This window comes from Anolis carolinensis, unplaced genomic scaffold, assembly GCF_035594765.1.
Source record: "Anolis carolinensis isolate JA03-04 unplaced genomic scaffold, rAnoCar3.1.pri scaffold_10, whole genome shotgun sequence".
Lineage (NCBI taxonomy): Eukaryota > Metazoa > Chordata > Lepidosauria > Squamata > Dactyloidae > Anolis > Anolis carolinensis.
The window spans coordinates 1,331,641-1,356,537 of record NW_026943821.1 but is presented as its reverse complement, the minus strand read 5'-3'; the positions used below and the strand labels follow the sequence as shown (position 1 = coordinate 1,356,537).

General features: G+C 42.3%; 2 protein-coding genes across 6 annotated transcripts; both read right to left on the bottom strand.

Annotated features, from left to right (window-relative positions):
- Positions 1-1,220: 1,220 nt before the first annotated feature.
- LOC107983663 (uncharacterized) lies at positions 1,221-11,560 on the bottom strand. Of its 4 annotated transcripts, none has more exons than XM_062962253.1 (6): positions 11,328-11,560; positions 7,134-7,515; positions 5,609-5,753; positions 3,164-3,211; positions 2,533-2,589; positions 1,221-1,453 (listed from the first exon to the last, which is right to left on the bottom strand). In XM_062962253.1, exons 1-6 carry the CDS (start codon positions 11,403-11,405, stop codon positions 1,450-1,452), a joined length of 714 nt encoding a protein of 237 aa, XP_062818323.1. In that variant the 5' UTR covers positions 11,406-11,560; the 3' UTR covers positions 1,221-1,449. The 4 variants fall into 4 exon arrangements, with proteins under 4 accessions (XP_062818323.1, XP_016853631.1, XP_062818325.1 ...); XM_016998142.2 differs by having other exon boundaries at positions 7,134-7,520; positions 11,351-11,555; XM_062962255.1 differs by having other exon boundaries at positions 7,134-7,520; positions 11,328-11,539.
- A 3,831-nt stretch (positions 11,561-15,391) lies between these two features.
- Positions 15,392-24,217, bottom strand: LOC103281272 (uncharacterized). Of its 2 annotated transcripts, none has more exons than XM_062962257.1 (6): positions 24,020-24,217; positions 22,132-22,512; positions 19,144-19,282; positions 17,430-17,477; positions 16,123-16,179; positions 15,392-15,626 (listed from the first exon to the last, which is right to left on the bottom strand). In XM_062962257.1, the coding sequence occupies exons 1-6, from the start codon at positions 24,072-24,074 to the stop codon at positions 15,623-15,625; spliced, it is 684 nt and encodes a 227-aa protein (XP_062818327.1). In that variant the 5' UTR covers positions 24,075-24,217; the 3' UTR covers positions 15,392-15,622. The 2 variants fall into 2 exon arrangements, with proteins under 2 accessions (XP_062818327.1, XP_008120709.1); XM_008122502.3 differs by lacking the exon at positions 24,020-24,217 and adding an exon at positions 23,041-23,213.
- Positions 24,218-24,897: the final 680 nt, after the last annotated feature.

Here is a 24,897-nt window from a genome sequence, read left to right as displayed (position 1 = left end):
TTGAAGGAGAGAAGATGGGAATCAACCACCACCAGAAGAAATGAGGTTCTAGTTGGACTATAAATAAATGGACTCCGGTGATGGGGAGCACAACGGGTAGAACACGGGGGGAAGGAAAAGACTTAATTATATGAATTGTAAAGGTTTTCTTTTCTTTGTAACAAAATTAATAGTAATGTAATGAAAAAATTCGGAAAAAAGAACTCCTTAAAGGTGGCTCTCTTCCTGCTTTCTTTGCAGTGTCAACTTTGCCATACTCAGGAGAGGACTCCGTGTTCCAGTATCTTGCTCCTTGCCTTGTTCCCTGCCTTGTTTCCGTGCCTGGTTTCAGGATCTCCAAGTTGTGTTTGTGCCTTGTGACTCTCGAGTATACCTTGCCTTGCTAACCTCGATTCCACGATTCCTCAGCGGCTGTTTCTCATGTGGATTACAGTTTGTGGACTTGCAGTGTCTTGTTCCTGTTCCTTGCAACTTCTGACTGACCCTGTTTGGATGGCGTTTATGGACTAACTCTGACTTCTTGTTGAAATTAACGAGTTCCATTTGTGGATTATAACTGAGAGACTTTATTGGATTGGATTTGAACAGTTAATGACTTTATACATTGGACTATTCTTTATATTGACTTTTTATGCTACCTGCTTGCATAAGTATATACATATTCCTCAATAAACTGCTTCGCTTGTGATACTGGCTCCAGTGTGGTTTTCAGGGTGCCCTCGCAGCCTTGGGGTGTAACAGGCAGGAAGACAAATGTAATAAAAAAATAAGGGCACGATGGTAAATTTAATATAAAATAAGGGCATGAAGATGAAAGAAGTATAAAACAAGAGCATGAAGAGCAAAATTACAAAGCATACGGGAATGGAGGAGGATGCAATGAGGTTGCAAGGGATGCGATGCATGGGAGAACCTCAAGGATTCGTGGGGAAACCAAAAGTGGATTCTCTGCTCCCGATGCCACAGATCCACCAACGGGGTGCATCTACAGGGTAGAATTAATGCAGTTTGATCCCACTTGAACTGCCCTGGCTGAATGCTGTGCAATCCTGGGATGTGCCGTGATGTGGTTTTTCGTAGAGAAAGTGGAAGATCTTGCACGACTACAGACAGGACAATTCAAGTGGAGTCAAACCGCTTTCATTCCACAGAGTAGACGGAAGATGCACCCAGACCTAAATTCAACGGTCTCGGAGGAAAGAGCACTGCGGAAACTAAAGTGGTGGACACTGGAGGTTTTTATTCCATCCGTGGATATATAATGGGTTTGTCTTTCTCTCCGGGCAACAAGGGACCTGGATGGGTCCAAAGGATGGTCAAGACGTTTGGGAGGTGATCCTGGAAGATAGAGCTTCTTCTTCTTTTCCGTCTTCTTTGGGTCTCGGGAGGAAAGTCCATGGGGTCCAGTTGGATTCCAGGTGGGATGCAGGTCGGACACCTGGGCTGATTTCACCTGGAAAGACAACAATCTCCAATTTAATTCTTATTTTTGGAAAAAACTATTTTGCAGTTACTGTATGTATGGCAACCCTAAAGTAAACCTATTTCAACCACTCTGCAAATACACATTCACTGAACTCTGTTTGGAGTTCAGCCAAACAAAGAATATTCACCTTCTCACCGGCCACCACTGGAAATGATGGGCCATGCAATCCAAGCCCTTGCACAATGGCAATACATCTGGCTGGATACTGGGCCCATAACTTTTGTCACGGGTTGTGCTTGTACCTGAAGAGGTTTATAGTTTTCAAATCACGACCTCCCTGAACTGCTGCAAGCTGGATAGCAAGTGTCCCGGAAGGAAGCAAAAATACACACGAGTCCTTTCCCAGCAAAATGTCCTTTTCCCCGTCTATTAACAGAGTCTAACTGCCAGCATCTGACCTTATCTATATACTGTATAGTAAACTGATGGATTCAGCTTTTCATCCAAAATATCCGGAGACTTTAATCTTCACCATTGCAATATATAAAATATAAAATCAGAATACACAGATCCACTTTCTTTGTACTTGAAAACAACCAGAGTAATCAGAGACTCACATACAACATAGGTAAATACTCACATTGAGTCACACAGGAGAGAGAAAGATGGATTCTTTCCACCTCCTTATATAGCCACCTGCCGATAGGTCATTAATAAGGAAAGCTGGCTGATGTAACCCCTTTGCAATGACAATGGCTGAAACAACCCCTTTGCAATTATTACCGGCTGATGCAACTCTTTTGCGATGACAATGGCTGACACAACCCCTTTGCAATGATTACTAGGTGATGCAACCCTTTTGCAGTCACATTGGCTGATGCAACCCCTTTGCAATACATCTTACCTCACACAATGACTCGGCCATTACCACACCCCTTAGGTATTGCATCATGACATTTATAGTCATTAATTATCCAGGTGCTATCAATATACCACATGTTCATCAAACAGTATTTTCTTCTATGATCAGAAATGCTGTTCCATTTCTATCTCACAACCCAATGGGTTCTGATACATGCAACAAGTCTTTCAGGTCCAGTACTTACTGGGGTGCAGGTACAGGTCCAAGGTTATGAATGCTTAGTCTCTGCTGGCTCCCAGGTCTAAAAGGACAGATTGTAGTGTGATCAATGGGGCCAAACCTGTTCCCCTTCCTCCCATCCCATCCTCCCCTCCATCACTTCAGTCAGGATCTGTTACTATGGCAACAGCGAATCCACTTTTATTGTGCCCTGATCCTTAAGGTTCTCCCCTACATTGCATCCCTTGCACCCCATAGTACACTTGTCCCCATGCCCTTGATTTTATATCACATGCCTTTGTCCGGATAATTTGTGCTACTTCTGACTTGGTGTCCATATTTTCTATTACTTTTGTCTTCATGCCCATTTTCTGTTACTTCTTTCTTCTGTCTTCATGCCCATAGTTTATATTAATATACTTTATTTATATTCCGCTCTATCTCCCTGGGGGTCTCAGGGCAGATTACAGAACACATATACAGCAAACATTCAATGCTGTTATACAATCAACAAGGACAGACAATACATAAAGAGAGGTAAAGGCTTTGTTTGTTTGTCATTTCTCCCTGGCAATCCCAGTATCCCAAATGAAAGTCTAGTTTTCCCTAAGAGAAATGTTCACATTCCTATTGTTTCCAACTCGTTTGGTACTCACTTTGATGATGAATGAGGGCTTCTACCTTCTCCAGAACCCAAGTTATTCCTAAGGAAAGAAAGAAAGGAATTTAGAGATGAGTCCACCTTAACCATACCTGAAAGAAAACTTAATTTAACCAAACTAAAAGTAGACGTGTGTGTGTGTGTGTGTGTGTGTTTTATAGATACCAGCGGAAGTATCTATTAGACATGCCCAAAAAATCGTTTTGAATCGTATATCGGAATTATTTAGGATTGTTCTCGCTTTTTGATACGCATTCCGAGACATTGTCTCACAGCGCAACCAGCAATGTAATTCGAACCATTGTTGGCCCATTCTCTAATTGTCTCTTAATGTTTCTTTAATCCCCCCCCAATTTTTTTAAACAAATATTTTAAAAAATATTTTTAAAAAATAATTTGTTTCTGCAACCTACCTTGAATGGGAGCTTAGCGCAGCCTAACATGGCTACCACTCCCCGGCCAATCAGAAGCTTCCACGATGGATGCAAAGGTGGGGGCTAACGTCCTCTGCATCCACATGGAAGATTGCCATACAAGCCCAGTGTGTAGCGATTGCGCATGTGCGTCCGCCATTTTAGAAACATTTAGAATCATTACGAATTTTTGGAAATATCCAAGATTTTTGGGTGAAAAAATCAGAAATACTTTCTATATCGAAGCGCCAGCACCCCCTACTTTAGAAACGAGAATTGAAACATTTTTTTCATCGGTCGGACATGCCTAGTATCTATACACTGTCCAACATTGCCTGGGTTTGCATTTTGTAATGGTATTTATTAGTAAACTAATGGTTAATGTTTTGATTGTAGGGGTGGTTCTCTCATCAGACTGAAAAACAAAGCAGTACTTTCTCTGTCCCTCAGGGACGGAGCAAATTTTGCCGATTTAGCTCTCCGTGGAAACCCTCTACTGACCTCTTGTGGTAACAGTGACCTCTAACAGATATATAGATAGAGAGCATTATACACACACTTTGTAATTGTAATACCAATGATGATGATTTCCAGATATAGCTAGATAAGTAGATATAAATATATATAGATACTGTTAAAGATAGACTAATATAGTATACTCTGTGTTATTGTAATGCCAATTATATATGTATATATAGTTTTATAGTACACTCTATTATATAAATGCCAGTGATGGCCAAAAGCCAGAATAATATGTATATGTTGACTCATTGTGTGATGTCTTGTGTCTTTTTTGTCATTGAAAGCATGCACATTCTAATTTTGAACCATGAATTTTAAATGTACATGTATTGGTATGTATTATTTGAATGTGTTTTAATCTTCATTCCTTGCCTTTTTGTGTTGAGTGTTTCTTTGTGTCTTACTTGTTTTTAAGGCCAAGTAAGCAGGTCTTGTGTGGTGTTGTGTATTTTAAATCAATTTAATGTTTTTGTAGGTTTTAGTTATACATTTTAAAATAACACTTTTAATTTTTGTGGTTTTTAGACTTAAAATGATATATTGTGTTGTTTTTCCATTACTCGCTGCTTTGTATGCCTTCTAAAAAGAAAAAAAAGAATAATAATAATAATAATAATAATAATAATAATAATAATAATAATAATAATAATAATCTACAAACAGAGGCACAACTATGTGGCCCAAATGATTCATTGGAACTTATGCCTCAAGTACCACCTCCCAGCAGCAAAGAACTGGTGGGATCACAAACCTGCAAAAGTATTGGAAAATGAGCACGCAAAGATACTGTGGGACTTCCGAATCCAGACTGACAAAGTTCTGGAACACAACACACCAGACATCACAGTTGTGGAAAAGAAAAAGGTTTGGATCATTGATGTCACCATCCCAGGTGACCGTCGCATTGACAAAAAACAACAGGAAAAACTCAGCCGCTCTCAGGACCTCAAGATTGAACTGCAAAGACTCTGGCAGAAACCAGTGCAGGAAGTCCCGGTGGTGATGGGCACACTGGGTGCCGTGCCAAAAGATCTCAGCCAGCATTTGGAAACAATAGACATTGACAAAATTACGATCTGCCAATTGCAAAAGGCCACCCTACTGGGATCTGCGCGCATCATCCAAAAATACATCACACAGTCCTAGACACTTGGGAAGTGTTCGACTTGTGATTTTGTGATATGAAATCCAGCATATCTATCTTGTTTGCTGTGTCATAATAATAATAATAATAATAATAATAATAATAATAATAATAATAATAATAATAATAATAATAATGATGATGTTGATGATGATGATGATGATGATGAAGGGAAACTGAGGCCAGGGCTTTGAAACATTTCGAAGGAGGGCGTATCTATCTCGCCTTTTCCCATAACATTGTGCTGGTCCATGTGTACCCTGTGTTTTAGGATAACGGTTTGCTTTTACGTCTTGAGTTTCTCCCCCAAAATATGATGGATCCATTGGAAATAAAGAACAAGAGATTAAATTAATATTACCTTTCTGATTGTTTCATGGTCTGGTACGTGATCAGGCCTACGATTAAGACGGACCCGATCAGGCAGCCGACGATGATGCCCGCCATGGTGCCCACAGTGATGACCTTTGGCTCTAGTTTGTGTGGAACTGGACTAGGAGTGACCACTGGGAACACAAGAAAACACCATTAGGACTGCCATAGGCCAATGGGACATGTTACCCACCCCTATATCTTTACTCAAGGGCTCTGCTTCTGCCTACTCATCTGGAATGTCTTGCTGCCATAAGCCCTGGAAACGTAGTTTTTTAATAAAAAAATGTCTGTAACTCCCATCATCCCCTTTCTGGATGTAGGACACAGAGATCTGCGATCTAGAAGGAGTTACTCTGGTTGTTTTGACAAAGGTTTCCTTCAAACGCACCCCTTTTAATACTCTGCATAACATGAAGGCATTTCTTTGCCCCCTCACCTCCCTTTTATTTGCGATTCTCAGACTTCACCGAACTCTGAATTCCAACCGGTCAGCCCTATCTAAGGTACCAAACTCATCAAGGTCAGTTTGCTCGTTAATTCTCTGAGACTCATCATTCAGCTGAGAATCTTCCATCCTTCCTTCTCCCATTCCCATGGCATCAGGATTATCTACTCCAGCCTTTCCTGTGGGAACCTGAAACTGCACTCTCTGTTCCTCATCCTCTAACACTACAGGCCTTTCAGGCCTTTCAGGGATACTGGGAACCTGAATCCCTCTTTACTCTTCAGAGGCAATTTGAGGTTCAGGCTGCTGAGTCACAACAAATGTGTCCAGAGGAGAGTGACTAAAAAGATCAGGGGTCTGGAGAACAAGCCCTATGAGGAGCGGCTGAAAGTGCTGGACATGTTGAGCTTGCAGAAGAGAAGGCTGAGAAGAGACATGATGAGGGTCATGTATAAATATGTGAGGGGAAGTCATAGGGAGGAAGGAGCAGGATTGTTTTCTGCTGCCCTGGAGACTAGGTCGCGGAACAATGTCTTCCAACTACAGGAAAGAAGATTCCACCTGAACACGAGGAAGAGCTTCCTAACTGTGTGTGAGAATGCGATTTCCTGCTTCTTGGCAGGGGGTTGGACTGGATGGCCCATGAGGTCTCTTCCAACTTTACTATTCTATGATTCTATGAATCCTGTGCTTTCTCGGTCTCTTTCCCAGTGAACTCTGCTTTCTCCCTTAAAGAGGAAAGGCAGCCTTTTTGGCTTTGCTTTGCTTCCTTGCACTGAAAATGAAACTGACTTTGGGAGGCTTTTGAGGTTTAAAAATTCCAAATGAAAACTTATTGGGTAAGTTTTGATTCTTACGTTTTTGGCACAGGCCATGTCCTGGCATCGGATATCACCTTGTAGGTTTGAATTTAACTAATTTGATAAGACTTATGGGGATTAACAGCAATATTGCACAGTCCTACTACTGTACATGTAATAATAATAATAATAATAATAATAATAATAATAATAATAATAATAATAGCACTTCCGTTTGGCCATGTAGATGCCCCAAACCACCAAACCTTTACTGTCTCGCAGGATCCGCAGGAATACTTTTCCAGCCTCAGTCTTGCTGGTGGTGTTCCTGATGATCATGTAGATTGCCATGTCTGCGATGTCCAGCTCAGTGATGCGCAGGGCGCAGTTCTCCCTAAGGAACTGCCTCCCATCATAGCCATCTCCCCTCATGACCCTCTCGTCGGGCTTGAACTGTTTAAAGATGATCGGATAGTATTTGCCCTCAAAACTCCTGAACCACATGCAGGAGGTCACGTCCCGCTCCGTTGTCTCTGGGATGATTGTAACGGAGTCTCCAACCATTGAGAACTCCGGGAGGAGTACAACGCTGATGTTCACGATTTTGGTGTCTTGCGAGTGAGCCACAAAGAAGCACGAAATCAAGATCTGGGCTGGTTGGAGAAGCCAATGTTCTGTATTATCTTTCTAGCATAGTCATATCCCATTATCCACACACACACACACACACACACACACACAAAGATGCCAATTGTAGCCCAAGTTGTAAACAGGGTTGAACACTTACCCATATTTCATCATATAATTGTAGCCTTTTTCATTGAAATAAAGAGGGTGTGACTATTACACGAGGAAATTGTTAATGTGGGATTTGTGTATTGATAGTGTTTAAATGAAGTTTGTGTCTTTCCTGTATTGCATACTGATTGCATCATCCAGAGTGTACTATAGTCTGGAAAGAGTTAATTGCTTTTTTTGTGTGTGTGTCAGGAGCAACTTGAGTCGCTTCTGGAGTGAGAGAATTGGCCGTCTGCAAGGACGTTGCCCAGGGGACGCCCGGATGTTTTTGATGTTTTACCATCCTTGTGGGAGGCTTCTCTCATGTCCCCGCATGGAGCTGGAGCTGATAGAGGGAGCTCATCCGCACTCTCCCCGGGTGGGATTCGAACCTGGCAGCTTTCAGGTCAGCAACCCAACCTTCAAGTCACTTAGTCCACTACGCCATCCGAGGGCTCAGTTAATTGCTAAGAAGCTGTGTTGACCTTGATGTGTGGCTGGAACTGGGGAGAGTCCAGACACAAGTGTTTGTGCATTACTGATTGCATCAGTTCTGTTCTGTTCTGTGTTCAGTCGAGTGCTGTCTGCCTAGAGTGAAAGTCAAGTCCTGTGTTTGTCTGCAAGTCTGTTTGTCTTGTACAGTAAAACTTTGAATATAGTTTTACCAGCGTCTCTGATGTCTCTTCGTTCTGCGTTCCACTGATTCCATCCAACTACTGCCGCGCTGCAAATTACTCTGACAGAAATAACACCTGCCTTTGACTCTCTGTTTTCTGTTGGTGTTGTTTTTAAATGCATTGCCTTGCCTCAACGAAACAGCTCCTTTCCTGTTTGTTCTTAAATTACAGAGACATTTGGGTCTGATCTTCCCTCCCTCCCTCCCTGCCTCCTTTCTAGCACAATAATATCCCATTATTGATTAATTTACTCTATTTCTACCTCACCTTTCTCTACTCAAAGCGGCTTACACAGAGGCAATTATTCAATGCCTTAAAAACGTATAATATAGACTTGAAGTTAAATTAGATTAGACAATATTATCCACACACACAGAAACACAGAGTTGTATTCCAAGTTGTAACCGGGGTAGAATACTTACCAATATTTCATTGCATAATAGTCACATTTTTTTCATTAAAAAGAGGGTGCGACTATTACACGAGGAAACAACATCCGCCTTTGATTCTCTGGTTTCGGTTGTTGTTTTAAAACAAATTGCTTTACCAAGGAAAGGAGAGGATGAAGAGGGATGATCCAGCTCCATCGCTGTTTGTTTTGAAATTGCAGAGCCATTTGGGGCTGATTCTGCCTCCCTCCCTCCTCCAAAGGAATACAGTTTAAGAACTATCACCTGGCTGTCTCTGAAGCTTCACTCTTCTCTCCTTCCTCCAAGGCCTTGAAACAGCTTATAAGCCCTGGAATGGGGTTCTTTGGAGAAAGGAGAGGAGATCTGATATCCTGTGACCTCAATTCCAGGTTTTAATAAACCGACTTAAGGCCTCGGAAGAAGAAGAAAAGAGAGAAGACTGGATCTCCGTTTTGTAATACTTACACTGCCTGGCCTTCAGAGATGGAATGCTGGAAGGAAGGAAGGAGAATCAGCCCCAAATGTGGGCTCAACTATTATGCGAGAAAGACAAAAATACTATTTTATCACCTGAAAAAATGGGGTGAGACTATTATGTGATGATGAAATATGGTATTTTCCACTATGTTTCCCCAAATGTGGGCTCAACTATTATGCAAGAGAGAGAAAAAATACTATTTTATCACCTTTTTATCAGCTTTTGGGCTGAGTTCAAGTACTTTATGTTAAATCCTGATTATATCTCTGATTAATCTGGATTATTTGCCAGTTCATGTTTTTGGCGTTTTTTCTGTTTTGACTGCTTTATAACACTGAAGGTTAAGTGTTTTAAGTCTCCGATAATTTACTGAACTGTTTTTGGGTTATTACTTAAATAAACTATATTTTGGCTCTCAGTTGGCGTCTGACCTTTGACACAACTATTATGTGAGAAAGACAAAAATACTATTTTATCGCCTGAAAAAATGGGGTGAGACTATTATGCGATGAAATATTTTCCACTATGTTTCCCCATTCATGAAGCCAGGTTACACCTACACTATAGAACGAACCTGATTTGAGCTGCCCTGGCTTAATGCTATGGGACTCTAGGACTATAAGCCAACCTGAATATAAGCCAAGGCACTTGATTTTACCACAAAAAACTGGGATAACTTTTTGACTCGAGTATAAGCCGAGGGTGGGAAATGCAGCAGCTACGGGTAAATTTCAAAATAAAAATAGATACCTATAAAATTTCATTAATTGCATCAGTAGGTTAAATGTTTTTGAATATTTACCGTATTTCAAAGAAAAACAATAAACTAGCTCTATGAGTGGAAAGGTAGGGGCAACAAAAACAATATGGTATCAACAATAAAATAATAATAATAATAATAATAATAATAATAATAATAATAATAATAATAAAAAAAAAAAACTTCATTTGGATCCCACTCTATCTCCCCATGGGGACTCAGGCCGGCTTCCAACATAGTAACAGGCAAACATTCAATGCTTATATAAAAAATGCAGAGCTTGATATAGATCTATAATAATTATAGATACTAATTTCACATATGCATTTCCCCCTGAAATGTTTGCAAATCCCCTGTGTGTGTGTGTGTGCATTTCCCCTATAATATTTGCAAGCCATATATATATGTGTGTGTGTGTGTGTGTGTGTGTGTGTGTGTCCATTTCCCCCTGTAATATTTGCAAGCCCTATATATAGGTAGGTAAGAATATATTCATATCTATCCAGACATCTCTCTTTATATAGATATTTGCAGAGACTTGCAAACATATGAGGGTAAATTTGAGTTTTAGAAAAGCCCTGAAAACATGGCTATGTGCCCAGGCTTTCAAAGATTAAATGATAAAGACGACCCGGACTGATTTATGGCTACAGCACAAGGATTTTGGATGAATGGATTTTTAATCATATGTTTTATATTTTTATATTGTTTTAATTGTTTTAATTGGATTTTCATTGCTGTTTTAATTATGTGTAGACATCGAATTGTTGCCAATTGTGTATGCCGCCCTGAGTCCCTTCAGGCGAGGAGGGCAGGATACAAACGTTGGAAATAAATAAATAAATTCATATATAAAAATAATGTATATGTAAGGCTACAGATACACAGGTACATGGATCTATATGTATAAAGGATTTGCAAAGACCTGCAAACATATGAGGGGAAAATTCATATATAAAATTAATGTATATAGATATATACACATATAAAGAGATTGCAAAAGCTTGCAAGGCGTTAATGCCTATATATCTGTAGGAGAGTTTAAGAAATATTTCAGGAGAAAATGCTTTCGTAAGATTAATGAATATATATTTTTCTTCTTTCTGACTTGCAAGGGTGTCTGTCTGTTCAAAACATTCCCTTGATTAAGAGCGAGGGAGGCTTTGCAAAAGAAAACACACTGATAAGGGAGGAGAAGAGAGAAATAGATCACATATTGCAAGCAATCGCCTGCAGGCTCTGGTGCCAGCCTTGACCTTGACCCGATTATAAGCCGGGGGAGGCTATTTCAGCTCATTAATAAGGACTGAAAAACTCGGCTTATCTTCGAGTATATACGGTATATTTGTATCACGCACCCAATTGAACCCCAATCTCTCACCGGCTAGAAAGAGGCTCAGCCAAGATGTCCCGCAGCCGCTGCTCAGTGCCCACATGATGTCTGTAACAATTTGAGTGATGGGTCAAGCCTTGGGCATGCTGGGAGGGTCTTCTGTGCCCGGCTTGATGCCCACGGGGACCCCGTCTTGGGTCAGCCCAGCCCACCTCGTCCCCGCCGGCCTAGGACCCCACACTGACGGATGTCCACCCGTCACAAGCCTTTCTAGGAAGACATCACAAAGCAAAGGGCTCGGCCATTGTGAGGCGGAAGATTCCTTCAAGGTGGGCATTCTCTCCCTCAGGACAGGGCAGCGGCCGAGGCTGCGGGGGGGGGGGGGTCCTGGGTGCCCCCAGTGTCCCTGGCTCCAGGATTGGGCCCAAAGTTCATAAGAGCTCTCCAGGGAAGGAAGGAGAGAAGGGACGGAAGAGAAAAAGAGGAGAGGGAGGGAAGGAGAGAGGGAAGAAGTAGGGGAAGGAAAGATGAAAGGAAAGAAGGAAGGAAGGAAGAACTGAAAGAAGGAAGGAAGGAGAAAAGTAGGGGAGAGAGCGAAGCAAAGAGGAAAGGAAAAGGATGGATGGAAGGAAGGAAGGAATAATAATAATAACAACAACAACAACAACAACAACAACTTTGAACTTCAAAGACTCTGGCAGAACCCGTACAGGTGGTCCCGGTGGTGATCGGCACACTGGGTGCTGTGCCAAAACATCTCAGCCGGCATTTGGAAACAATAGACATTGACAAAATTACGATCTGCCAACTGCAAAAGGCCAAGAGGGATCCATGGCACAAGTGGTTGCCCTCACAGCTCCAAGGATCCTGTCCACGTCATCCAGGCGAACAAGCTGAAACAAATCCCACAAATTCGGACAGACAGGTGCCTCGGAAGGAAGGAAGGAAGGAAGGAAGGAAGGAAGGAAGGAAGGAAGGAAGGAAGGAAGGAAGGAAGGAAGGAAGGAAGAGAAAGAGAGAAGGGTAGGAGAAAGGGGGAAGGAGGTAAGAAAGGAAAGAAATAGGGGAAGAAGAAAGGGAAAGAGGAATGGAAGGAGGAACTGAAAGAAGGAAGGAAAGAGAGAAGTCAGGGAGAGAGGGAAGGAATGAGGAAGGGAAGGAGAGATGGAAGGAAGGAGGAACTGAAAGGAAAAGGAAGGAGAGAGAGGGAAGGAAAAAGGAAGGAAAGGGGGGATGACAGGAAGAAAGAACTGAAAGAAGGAAGGAAGGAGAAAAGTAGGGGAGAGAGGGAAGGAAAGAGGAAGGGAAAAGGAGGGAAGGAAGGAAGGAAGGAAGGAGAAAGATAGAGAAGGGTGTGAGAAAGGAGAGAAAGGGGGAAGGAGGTAAGAAAGGAAAGAAATAGGGGAAGGAAGAAGGAAGAGAAAGAGGAATGTAAGGAAGTAGGAACCGAAAGAAGGAAGGAAGGAAGGAAAGAGAGATCAGGGAGAGAGGGAAGGAATGAGGAAGGGAAAGAGAGATGGAAGGAAGGAGGAACCGAAAGAAGGAAGGAAAGAGAGAAGTCAGGGAGAGAGGGAAGGTAGGGATTCAGAAGGTCTGTGAAAACATGGTTATGTGCCCAAGCTTTTGATGAGTAAATGACAAAGTTGACCATGGCCTGATTTAAGGATGAAGCATGAGGATCTCGGACGAATGGAATTAATTATATATACGTTTTTAAGGTTTTTATAATGTGTTTTAACAATGTTATTAATGGATCTGTTTATATTGTTTTGTTTTTATGATTGCATTTTGGGCATTAAATTTTGCCAATTTTTGTAAGCCGCCCTGAGACCCCTCGGGAGAGAAGGGCAGGGTATAAATCTTGTAAACAAATAAATAAATAAATAGTTAGCCATTGTGGACCTTAGTCTACAGACTGGTGTCTTCAAATTTACTAACTCTCATTCATTCACCTTCCATTCATACTCACACATAATAAATTCGTATTTTGGTCACAGAAGGAAGGAGGAACTGAAAGAAGGAAGAATGGAGAGAAAAAGAGGAAGGAAGGAGACAGATAAGGAGCAAAGAGGGAAAAGGAAGGAGCAAAGGAAAGAGGGAGAACCTGAGTTAGCTCCACTAATAAAGGAGAAAAGTGGTTTGGAGACGGTGCCCTTAGATCTCCAGCCCTGACCAAGTCTGGTGGGAATTTTTCCATATTTTTAAGGAAAGGCTGGGCCCACATCCAAGCTAGAAGAAACGCCAGCGGACAGACCTGAGAGAAGAACAACATACTTGATATATTTTCCTTGGACCGGAGCCGGAATGTGGGCGGAATTGGCTGCTGGATCCTTTGTTTTTGTCCAGCATTGCAGTAGATAGAGGCTGGCCTTGAGCTCTCCATGGTGCTGAACATTTTCCCCAAACACTTTCAGTTCTTTGCAGAACTTTGTGCAAATGTCATGATGCCATGGCACTGAGCCAGGGCAGTTCAAGTGGCGTCAAACTGCAATAACTCTTCAGTGTAGATGCACCCACAGAAAATGGAATATGACAAATTCATCAAGGTTGAGGAATGACATTGAAGGCTTTATTTCATTCGTGGGGAGGGCATGCCCTTGTTTGTCTGGTCCAAATAAATACGTTGCATTCTTCTTCTGCAAAGATCTCAACACTCTTGATTGATTCCATCTTCTTGCATTCAAGCTCCAAGCTGAGATCCTTATCAATATCACCGCCTAGAAAAGGACCATACCTGAACCAGAATTGGGCAGGATAGAAATAATAATGCAGTAGAGTCTCACTTATCCAACATAAACAGGCCGGCAGAACATTGGATAAGCGAATATGTTGGATAATAAGGAGGGATTAAGGAAAAGCCTATTAAACATCAAATTAGGTTATGATTTTACAAATTAAGCACCAAAACATCATGTTAGACAACAAATTTGACAGGAAAAGTAGTTCAATACGCAGTAATGCTATGTAGTAATTACTCTATTTATGAATTTAGCACCAAAATATCACGATATATTGAAAACATTGACTACAAAAATGCGTTGGATAATCCAGAACGTTGGATAGGCGAGTGATGGATAAGTGAGACTCTATTGTAATAATAATAATAATAATAATAATAATAATAATAATAATAATAATAATAGAAGACCTGGCTCTGGCTCACGAATGGGACCCTGAAGAAGGAGACAGAAGGCCTGATCCTTGCAGCCCAAGAGCAAGACATCAGGACAAATGCAATTCAGGCCAAGATCGAAAAATCAGCTGATGACCCAAAATGCAGACTGTGCAAGGAAACAGATGAAACCATTGATCATATCCTCAGCTGCTGTAAAAAAATTGCACAGACAGACTACAAACAGAGGCACAACTATGTGGCCCAAAGGATTCATTGGAACTTATGCCTCAAGTACCACCTGCCAGCAGCAAAGAACTGGTGGGATCACAAACCTGCAAAAGTATTGGAAAATGAGCACGCAAAGATACTGTGGGACTTCCGAATCCAGACTGACAAAGTTCTGGAACACAACACACCAGACATCACAGTTGTGGAAAAGAACAAGGTTTGGATCATTGATGTTGCCATCCCAGGTGACAGTCGCATTGACGAAAAACAACAGGAAAAACTCAGCCTTTATCAGGACCTCAAGATTGAACTTCAAAGACTCTGGCAGAAACCAGTGCAGGTGGTCCCGGTGGTGATGGGCACACTGGGTGCCATGCCAAGAGATCTCAGCCGGCATTTGGAAACAATAGACATTGACAAAATTACGATCTGCCAACTGCAAAAGGCCACCCTGCTGGGATCTGCACGCATCATCCGAAAATACATCACACAGTCCTAGACACTTGGGAAGTGTTCGACTTGTGGTTTTGTGATACGAAATCCAGCATATCTATCTTGTTTGCTGTGTCATACAACGTCGTTGTGTCAATAATAATAATAATAATAATAATATATTATTATTATTATTATTATTATTATTATATTATGAGTATAGTACAATACTGGTAATAAATTACTATATTGTACTGTATCAATATATTGTAATATATTGGAGGAAGGAGGAAGGAGCACTGCCGAAACGAAAGTGGTGGACACTGGAGGATTTTATTCCATCCGAGGATATATAATGGGTTTGTCTTTCTCTCCGGGCAACAAGGGGCCTGGATGGGTGCAAAGGATGGTTAAGATGTTTGGGAGGTGATCCTGGAAGATGGAGCATTTCGTCTTCTTTTCCGTCTTCTTAGGGTCTCGGGAAGAAAGTCCATGGGGTCCAGGTGGATTCCAGGTGGGATGCAGGTCGGACACCTGGGCTGATTTCACCTGGAAAGACAACAATCTCCAATTTAATTCTTATTTGTTGAAAAAACTATTTTGCAGTTACTATATGTATGGCAACCTTAAAGTAAACCTATTTCAACCACTCTGCACAGACAAATTCACCCCCATGGGGTGCTCCAAATTCTGAAGTTCAGCCAAACAAAGAATATTCATCTTCTCACCAGCCACCACTGGAGATGATGGGCCATGCAATTCAAGCCCTTGCACAGCGGCAACGCATCTGGCTGGATACTGGGCCCATAACCTTTGTCACGGGTTACTAGGTGATGCAACCCTTTTGCGATGACACTCGCTGAAGCAACCCCTTTGCAATACATCTTACCTCACACAATGACTCAGCCATTATCCAAGTGCTATCAATATGCCACGTGTTCATCAAACAGTATTTTCTTCAATGAGTAGAAATGCTGTCCCATTTCTATCTCACAACCCAATGGGTTCTGATACATGCAACAAGTCTTTCAGGTCCAGTACTTACTGGGGTGCAGGTACAGGTCCAAGGTTATGAATGCTTAGTCTCTGCTGGCTCCCAGGTCTAAAAGGACAGATAGTAGTGTGATCAATGGGGCCAAACCTGTTCCCCTCCCTCCCATCCCATCCTCCCCTCCATCACTTCAGTCAGGATCTGTTACTATGGCAACAGCGAATCCACTTTTATTGTGTCCTGATCCTTAAGGTTCTCCCCTACACTGGATCCCTTGCAACCCATAATACACTTGTCCCCATGCCCTTGATTTTATATCATATGCCTTTGTCCGGATAATTTGTGTTGCTTCTGACTTGGTGTCCATATTTTCTATTACTTTTGTCTTCATGCCCATTTTCTGTTACTTTTTTCTTCTGTCTTCATGCCCATAGTTTATATTAATATACTTTATTTATATTCCGCTCTATCTCCCTGGGAGAACTCAGGGCAGATTACAGAACACATATACAGCAAATATTCAATGCTGTTATACAATCAACAAGGACAGACAATACATAAAGAGAGGTAAAGGCTTTGTTGTGACTCAGCCTCTGTGTGACTCTGATGAGGATTCTGGGATGCAGTTTCAAGATGATGGGATTCAGATTCAGGATGCGTTTTAAGATGACTCTGATGGGAATTATGGGATTCAGGTGCAGAGTGTTCCTGCTGTGGGAGATGAGGAGCAGGGAGGCTTTCCCACGGGAAGAAATGATGTTGTTACTGATGATGGTTTTCAGGTGCAAGAAGCAGAAAGGGAGAGCAGCTCCCAGCCTCAGCCTGATAACACTAACGAGCCCTGTGGCCTTGAAAGTGATGAGGCTGTTTCTCTAGATCGGGTTAGTCGTTTGGAATTTTGGGGGTTGCACAGAAGTCTCAGAATAGCAAATAAGAGGGAGGTCAAAGGGCAAAGAAATGCCTTCATGTCATGCCATTAAAACAGTCTGCTGAGAGGGAAATCTTATAATCTTGTATTATATTACTTTAACTTTCATGTTTTGTATTACTTTTGTCTTCATGCCCATATTGTACGTTGCTTTTGCCATCTCTCGCATTGCTTCTGTCTTCATGACTTCTATTAATTCTGTCTTATTGTCTTGTATTACTTCTGTCTTCATATCTCATATTGCTTCTGTCTTCGTGCCGCTTGATCCGCCTTCACTTGAATTTATGTCTTAATTTGCAAAAGCAGGATCTTGGGATCTCCGACATTCCCTCCCTCATTTCTCCCTGGCAATCCCAGTATCCCAAACGAAAGTCTAGTTTTCCCTAAGAGAAATGTCCACACTCCTGTTGTTTCCAACTGGCTTGGTACTTACTTGGATGATGAATGAGGGCTTCTACCTTCTCCAGAACCCCAGCTGTTCCTAAGGAAAGAAAGGAATTTAGAGATGAGTCCACCTTAACCATACCTGAAAAAAAACTTAATTTAACCAAACTAAAAGTAGATGTGTGTGTGTTTTGTATAGATACCAGCGGAAGTATCTATACATTGCCCAACATTGCCTGGGTTTGCATTTTGTAATGGTATTTATTAGTAAACTAATGGTTAATGTTTTGATCGTAGGGGTGGTTCTCTCATCAGACTGAAAAACAAAGCAGTACTTTCTCTGTCCCTCAGGGACGGAGCACATTTTGCCGATTTAGCTCTCTGTGGAAACCCTCTACTGACCTCTTGTGGTCACAGTGACCTCTAACAGATATATAGATAGAGAGAGCATTATACACACACTTTGTAATTGTAATACCAATGATGATGATTTCCATATATAGCTAGATGAGTAGATATAAATATATAGAGATACTGTTAAAGATAGAGTAATATAGTACACTCTGTGTTATTGTAATGCCAATTATATATGTATATATAGTTTTATTGTACACTCTATTATATAAATGCCAGTGATGGCCAAAAGCCAGAATAATATGTATATGTTGACTCATTATGTGATGTCTTGTCTCTTTTTTGTCATTGAAAGCATACACATTCTAATTTTGAACCATGAATTTTAAATGTACATGTATTGGTATGTATTATTTGAATGTGTTTTAATCTTCATTCCTTGCCTTTATGTGTTGAGTGTTGCTTTATGCCCAGACTGATAAAGTCCTGGAACACAACACACCAGACATCACAGTTGTGGAAAAGAAAAAGGGTTGGATCATTGATGTTGCCATCCCAGATGACGGAGCCCCCAGATGGCGTAGTGGACTAAGTGACTTGAAGGTTGGGTTGCTGACCTGAAAGCTGCCAGGTTCGAATCCCACCCGGGGAGAGCGTGGATGAGCTCCCTCTATCAGCTCCAGCTCCATGCGGGGACATGAGAGAAGCCTCCCACAAGGATGGTAAAACATCAAAACATCCGGGCTTCCCCTGGGCAACGTCCTTGCAGACGACCAATTCTCTCACTCCAGAAGCAACTCCGGTTGCTCCTGACACGAAAAAAAAAAATCCCAGGTGACAGTCGCATTGACGAAAAACAACAGGAAAAACTCAGCCGCTATCAGGACCTCAAGATTGAACTTCAAAGACTCTGGCAGAAACCAGTGCAGGTGGTCCCGGTGGTGATGGGCACATTGGGTGCCGTGCCAAAAGATCTCAGCTGGCATTTGGAAACAATAGACATTGACAAAATTATGATCTACCACCCTGCTGGGATCTGCGCACATCATCTGAAAATACATCACACAGTCCTAGACACTTGGGAAGAGTTCGACTTGTGATTTTGTCATACGAAATCCAGCATATCTATCTTGTTTGCTGTGTCATAATAAAAAATAAGAAGAAGAAGAAGAAGAAGAAGAAGAAGAAGAAGAAGAAGAAGAAGAAGAAGAAGAAGAAAGGGAAACTGAGGCCAGGGCTTTGAAACATTTCAAAGGAGGGCGTATCTATGTCACCTTTTCCCATAACATTGTGCTGGTCCATGTGTACCCTGTGTTTTAGGATAACAATTTGCTTTTACGTCTTGGGTTCCTCCCCCAAAGATGATGGATCCATTGGAAACAAAGAACAAGAGATTAAATTAATATTACCTTTCTGATTGTTTCATGGTCTGGTACGTGATCAGGCCTACGATCAAGACGGACCCGATCAGGCAGCCGACGATGATGCCCGCCATGGTGCCCACAGTGATGACCCTTTGCTGTGGTTTGTGCGGACCTGAAGTGTCCACTGGGAACACAAGGAAACACCATTAGGACTGCCACCCCTATATCTTTACCTAAGAACTCTGCTTCCACCAACTCATCTGGAATATCTTGCTGCCATAAGCCCCGGAAACGTAGGGGCTTTTTTAAAAAAATGACTGTAACTCCCATCATCCCCTTTCTGGATGCAGGACACAGAGATCTGCGATCTAGAAGGAGTTACTCTGGTTGGTTGAACTTCACTTAGACCTTTTTTTCTTTTCTTTTTTTTTAAAAATACAATATATATATATTAGGGCTGTGTGATCGAAGAAAAACATGTTTCAAAACCACTGGCAATTACTTTTGAGAATTCTTGGAGAATGGGATGGGAGGAGGGCAGATGTGGTCCCGATCTTCAAGAAGGGAAGGAAGGATGACACAAACAGTTACCAATGTCCGGTTAGCCCAACATCAATACCAGGAAAGATTCTGGAAAAGATCATTAAGGACATGGTCTGCAAACACTTTGAAAAGAATGTGGTCATTATGCCATCACATCCAGGTACCTTTTAGAGCTTTAAGATGTGCTTCTTTCTTTGCCTGGGTGAACTGCGGGGGCCTTACTTTGAAGCTCAGGAATCCCAGTAACCAAAGTTACTTCAAGTTGAACAATCAAACAAGATTTTTTTTCCTCAAAGTCCTTGGCAGACTTGGCACAAATTGTTGAGGTTACAAATACAAATAGTCAACTTTTAAAACCTTGCAGACGTTCCTTTCTTGCTTTTCCCTTTAGCTGCTGGACTAACTTCCTCCAAAGGCAAAGAGATCCTGAGATGCTCTCTACCTTAGCCCTGAGCTGCTATATTTAGAAAGAGCAGATCTTTCCCTATCTAAGCTCAAAGCTAGCTTGGAGACGAAGTAGTTGGAGCTTCTTCCAATGGCAGAGAAATCCTGAGATATTCTCTGCCCCAGTGCTGAGTTACTATTTTTAGAAAGGGCAGGTCTTTCCCTATCCAAACTCAGCACCAGTTTTAAAGGCAGAGTTTAGTACTTACGATGGCTTGTCTGAGCCGGCCTCGATTGATCACACAAGCACATCTGAGTTCTTTTATCTTCTGTTTAGAAGGCAAAGGGCTTCTCAAAATGGAGCCTTTTTCCCCAGGAAAAGGGGCAGTCTCCAGAACAAAAAGATACTTTGCAAGCCTACAGCAGCAAAAACTTTGCTGAGCTGGCTGCAAACTCTGCTAATGGCTAAGTATCAGGGTGCTACAGAATCTGCAACAGCCCTGGAAGAAATGCAAACATGTGCTATTTCCTACAACTATGAAAAAATGCAAATCAAACCCCTGGGAGATGGAACGGTCATCGCTGGGTAGGTGCAGGGAACGCCGGGTGGGGATGGAGCGTATCTGGATTCCAGGAGGCCTTCCTTCCTTCAACAAGGTCCCCCATGACCTTCTGGCAAGGAAACTAGTCCCATGTGGGCCAGGCAAAACTACACTTAGGTGGATCTGTAATTGGTTAAGTGTACGGACGCAACGGGTGATTCTCTCCAATGTGTCTTCTTCATCCTGGAAAGAAGTGAGCAATGGGTTCCCTCCTGGGCCCGGTTCTGATCAGGATCTTCATTAATAACTTAGATGAAAGGTTAGAAGACAGGATCATCAAGTTTGCAGACGACAACAAACTGGGAGGGAGAGCCAACACTCCAGAAGACAAAAGCAGAATTTAAAACGATCTTAACAGATTAGAGAGATGATTGGCCAGAACCCACAAAATGATGTCCAAGAGGGACAAATGCTAGATCCTTCACTTCGGCATAAAAAAAGGAAAGGCAAAGATACAGAATGGGGGACAATGCCTGGCTCGACAGCTGGACGTGTGAAAAAGATCTTGGAGTCCTTGTGGGGGGAAAAGTTGAACATGAGACAATAATGTCATGCGATGGGATTCTGGCCTGCATCAATGGGAGTCTTGTGCCTAGATAGTCGTGCTACCCTTCGATTCCGCCTTGGATACCACACCTGGAATCTGGGCAGTGGAATTGAAAGGAGATGTTGACTCTAAGCTGGAATGTGTCCAGAGGAGAGTGACTAAAAAGATCAAAGGTCTGAAGAACAAGCCCTGTGAGGAGCGGCTGAAAGTGCTGGACATGTTGAGCCTGCAGAAGAGAAGGCTGAGAGGAGACATGATGAGGGACATGGATCAAGAGGTGAGGGGGAATCATAGGGAGGAAGGATCAGGATTGTTTTCTGCTGCCCTGGAGACTAGGACGCGGAACAATGTCTTCCAACTATAGGAAGATCTCAGCAGGCATTTGGAAACAATAGACATTGACAAAATCATGATCTGCAAAAGGCCACCCTACTGGGATCTGCATGCATCATCTGAAAATACATCACACAGTCAATAGACACTTGGGAAGTGTTCGACTTGTGATTTTGTGATATGAAATCCAGTATATCTATCTTGTTTGCTGTGTCATAATAAAATAATAATAATACAGTAGAGTCTCACTTATCCAAGCTAAACGGGCCGGCAGAAGCTTGGATAAGCAAATATCTTGGATAATAAGGAGGGATTAAGGAAAAGCCTATTAAACATCAAATTAGGTTATGATTTTACAAATTAAGCACCAAAACATCACGTTATACAACAAATTTGACAGAAAAAGTAGTTCAGTACGCAGTAGTGTTATGTTGTAATTACTGTATTTAGGAATTTAGCACCAAAATATCACGATATATTGAAAACATTGACTACAAAAATGGCTTGGATTATCCAGAGGCTTGGATAAGCGAGGCTTGGATTAGTGAGACTCTACTGTAATCATATAATAACAAAGCACTTCCATTTGGCCATGTAGATGTCCCCAAACCACCAAACCCTTACTGTCTCCCAGGATCCGCAGGAATGTTTCTCCAGTCTCAGTCTCGCTGGTGGTGTTCTTGATGATCTTGTAGCTTGCCTGGTCCTCAATGTCCAGCTTGGTGATGAGCAGGGCACAGTGCTCCCTAAGGAACTGTCTCCCATCATATTTATCTCCCTTCGTGACCTTATTGTTGGGCTTGAACTCGTTCAAGATGATCCGATGGTATCCGTCCTCAAAATTCTTGAGCCACAGGCAGGAGGTCACGTCCCGCTTCGTTGTCCCTGGGATGATTGTAACGGAGCCTCCGACTTTTGGGTACTCGGGGAGGAGTACAACGGTGATGTTTACGGTCGTGGGGTCTTGCGAGTGAGCCACAAAGAAGCACGAAATAGAGATCTGGGCTGGTTGGAGAAGCCAATGTTCTGTATTATCTTTCTAGCATAGTCATATCCCATTATCCACACACACCAATTGTATCCCAAGTTGTAAACAGGGTAGAACACTTACGCATATTTCATCATATAATTGTTGCCTTTTTCATTAAAATAAAGAGGGTGCGACTATTACACGAGGAAATAACACCTGCCTTTGACTCTCTGTTTTCTGTTGGTGTTGTTTTTAAATGCATTGCCTTGCCTCAACAAAACAGCTCCTTTCCTGTTTGTTCTTAAATTACAGAGGCATTTGGGTCTGATCCTCCCTCCCTCCCTCCCTGCCTCCTTTCTAGCACAATAATATCCCATTATTGATTAATTTACTCTATTTCTACCTCACCTTTCTCTACTCAAAGCGGCTTACACAGAGGCAATTATTCAATGCCTTAAAAACGTATAATATAGACTTGAAGTTAAATTAGATTAGACAATATTATCCACCCACACACAAACACAGAGTTGTATTCCAAGTTGTAACTGGGGTAGAACACTTACCAATATTCATTACATAATAGTCACAATTTTTTTCATAAAAAAGAGGGTGCGACTATTACACGAGGAAACAACATCTGCCTTTGATTCTCTGGTTTCTGTTGTTGTTTCAAAAACAAATTGCTTTACCAAGGAAAGGAGAGGATGAAGAGGGATGATCCAGCTCCATCGCTGTTTGTTTTGAAATTGCAGAGCCATTTGGGGCTGATTCTGCCTTCCTCCCTCCTCCAAAGGCATAGAGTTTAAGAACTATCACCTGGCTGTCTCTGAAGCTTCACTCTTCTCTCCTTCCTCCAAGGCCTTGAAACAGCTTACAAACCCTGGAATGGGGTTCTTTGGAGAAAGGAGAGGAAATCTGATATCCTGTGACTTTAATTCCAGGTTTTAATAAACCGACTTAAGGCCTCAGAAGAAGAAGAAAAGAGAGAAGATTGGAGCTTCAGAGATCTCCGTTTTGTAATACTTACACTGCCTGGCCTTCAGAGATGGAATGCTGGAAGGAAGGAAGGAGAATCAGCCCCAAATGTGGGCTCAACTATTATGCGAGAAAGACAAAAATATAAAATTAATGTATATAGATAGATACACATATAAAGGTACATAGAGATTGCAAAAGCTTGCAAGGGGTTAATGCCTATGTATCTGTAGGAGAGTTTAAGAAATATTTCAGGAGAAAATGCTTTCATAAGATTAATGAATATATATATTTTTCTTCTTGATGACTTGCAAGGGTGTCTTTCTCTTTTCAAAACATTCCCTTGATTAAGAGCGAGGGAGGCTTTGCAAAAGAAAACACACTGATAAGGGAGGAGAAGAGAGAAATAGATCACATATTGCAAGCAACAGTCTGCAGGCTCCATTGCTGGCCTTGACCTTGACCTGCCGGAGGAGGTTTTTCAGCTCATAAATAAGGGCTGAAAAACTCAGCTTATCTTCAAGTATATATGATATATTTGTACCCCAATGAACCCCAATCTCTCACCAGCTAGGAAGAGGCTTAGCCAAGGTGTCCCGCAGCCGCTGCTCAGTGCCCACATGATGTCCCTAAGAATTTGAGTGATGGGTCAAGCCTTGGGCATGCTGGGAGGGTCTTCTGTGCCCGGCTTGATGTCCGTGGGGACCCCGTCTTGGGTCAGCCCAGCCCGCCTCGCCCCCGCCGGCCTAGGACCCCACACTGAGGGCCACCCACCCGTCACGAGCCTTTCTAGGAAGACATCACAAAGCAAAGGGCTCGGCCATTGTGAGGCGGAAGATTCCTCCAAGGTGGGCATTCTCTCCCTCAGGACAGGGCGGCGGCCGAGGCTGCGGGGGGGGGGGGGTCCTGGGTGCCCCCAGTGTCCCTGGCTCCAGGATTGGGCCCAAAGTTCATAAGAGCTCTCCAGGGAAGGAAGAGAGAGAAGGGATGAAAGAGGAAAAGAGGAGAGGGAGAGAGGGAGGGAAGAAGTAGGAGAAGGAAAGATGAAGGAAATAAAGAAGGAAGGAAGAACTGAAAGAAGGAAGGAGAAAAGTAGGGGAGAGAGGGAAGGGAAGAGGAAGGGGAAAGGATGGAAGGAAGGAAGGAAGGAAGGAGAGAGATAAGGAGCAAGGAGGGAAAAAGCAGGAGCAAAGGAAAGAGAGAAAACCTGAGTTAGCTCCACTAATAATGGAGCAAAGTGGTTTGGAGATGGTGCCCTTAGATCTCCAGCCCTGACCAAGTCTGGAGCAAATTTTTCCATATTTTTAAGGAAAGGCTGGGCCCACATCCAAGCTAGAAGAAAAGCCAGGGACAGACCTGCGAGAGGAACAACATACTTGATATATTTTCCTTGGACCGGAGCCGGAATGTGGGCGGAATTGGCTGCTGGACCGTTTGTTTTTGCC

Excerpts from the sequence above, each read along its gene's own strand:
- LOC103281272 (XM_062962257.1), bottom strand. The coding sequence starts at position 24,074 with ATGTGGGCACTGAGCAGCGGCTGCGGGACACCTTGGCTAAGCCTCTTC. Across the intron at positions 22,513-24,019 it reads GCTAAGCCTCTTCCTAGCTG|CCCAGATCTCTATTTCGTGC; the intron begins GTGAGAGATTGG and ends TTCTCCAACCAG. Across the intron at positions 19,283-22,131 it reads CCTGCGGATCCTGGGAGACA|TGGACACTTCAGGTCCGCAC; the intron begins GTAAGGGTTTGG and ends TTGTGTTCCCAG.
- LOC107983663 (XM_062962253.1), bottom strand. The coding sequence starts at position 11,405 with ATGTGGGCACTGAGCAGCGGCTGCGGGACATCTTGGCTGAGCCTCTTT. Across the intron at positions 7,516-11,327 it reads AGAGATTGGGGTTCAATTGG|ATCTTGATTTCGTGCTTCTT; the intron begins GTGCGTGATACA and ends CAACCAGCCCAG. Across the intron at positions 3,212-5,608 it reads ACCATGAAACAATCAGAAAG|GAATAACTTGGGTTCTGGAG; the intron begins GTAATATTAATT and ends TTCTTTCCTTAG.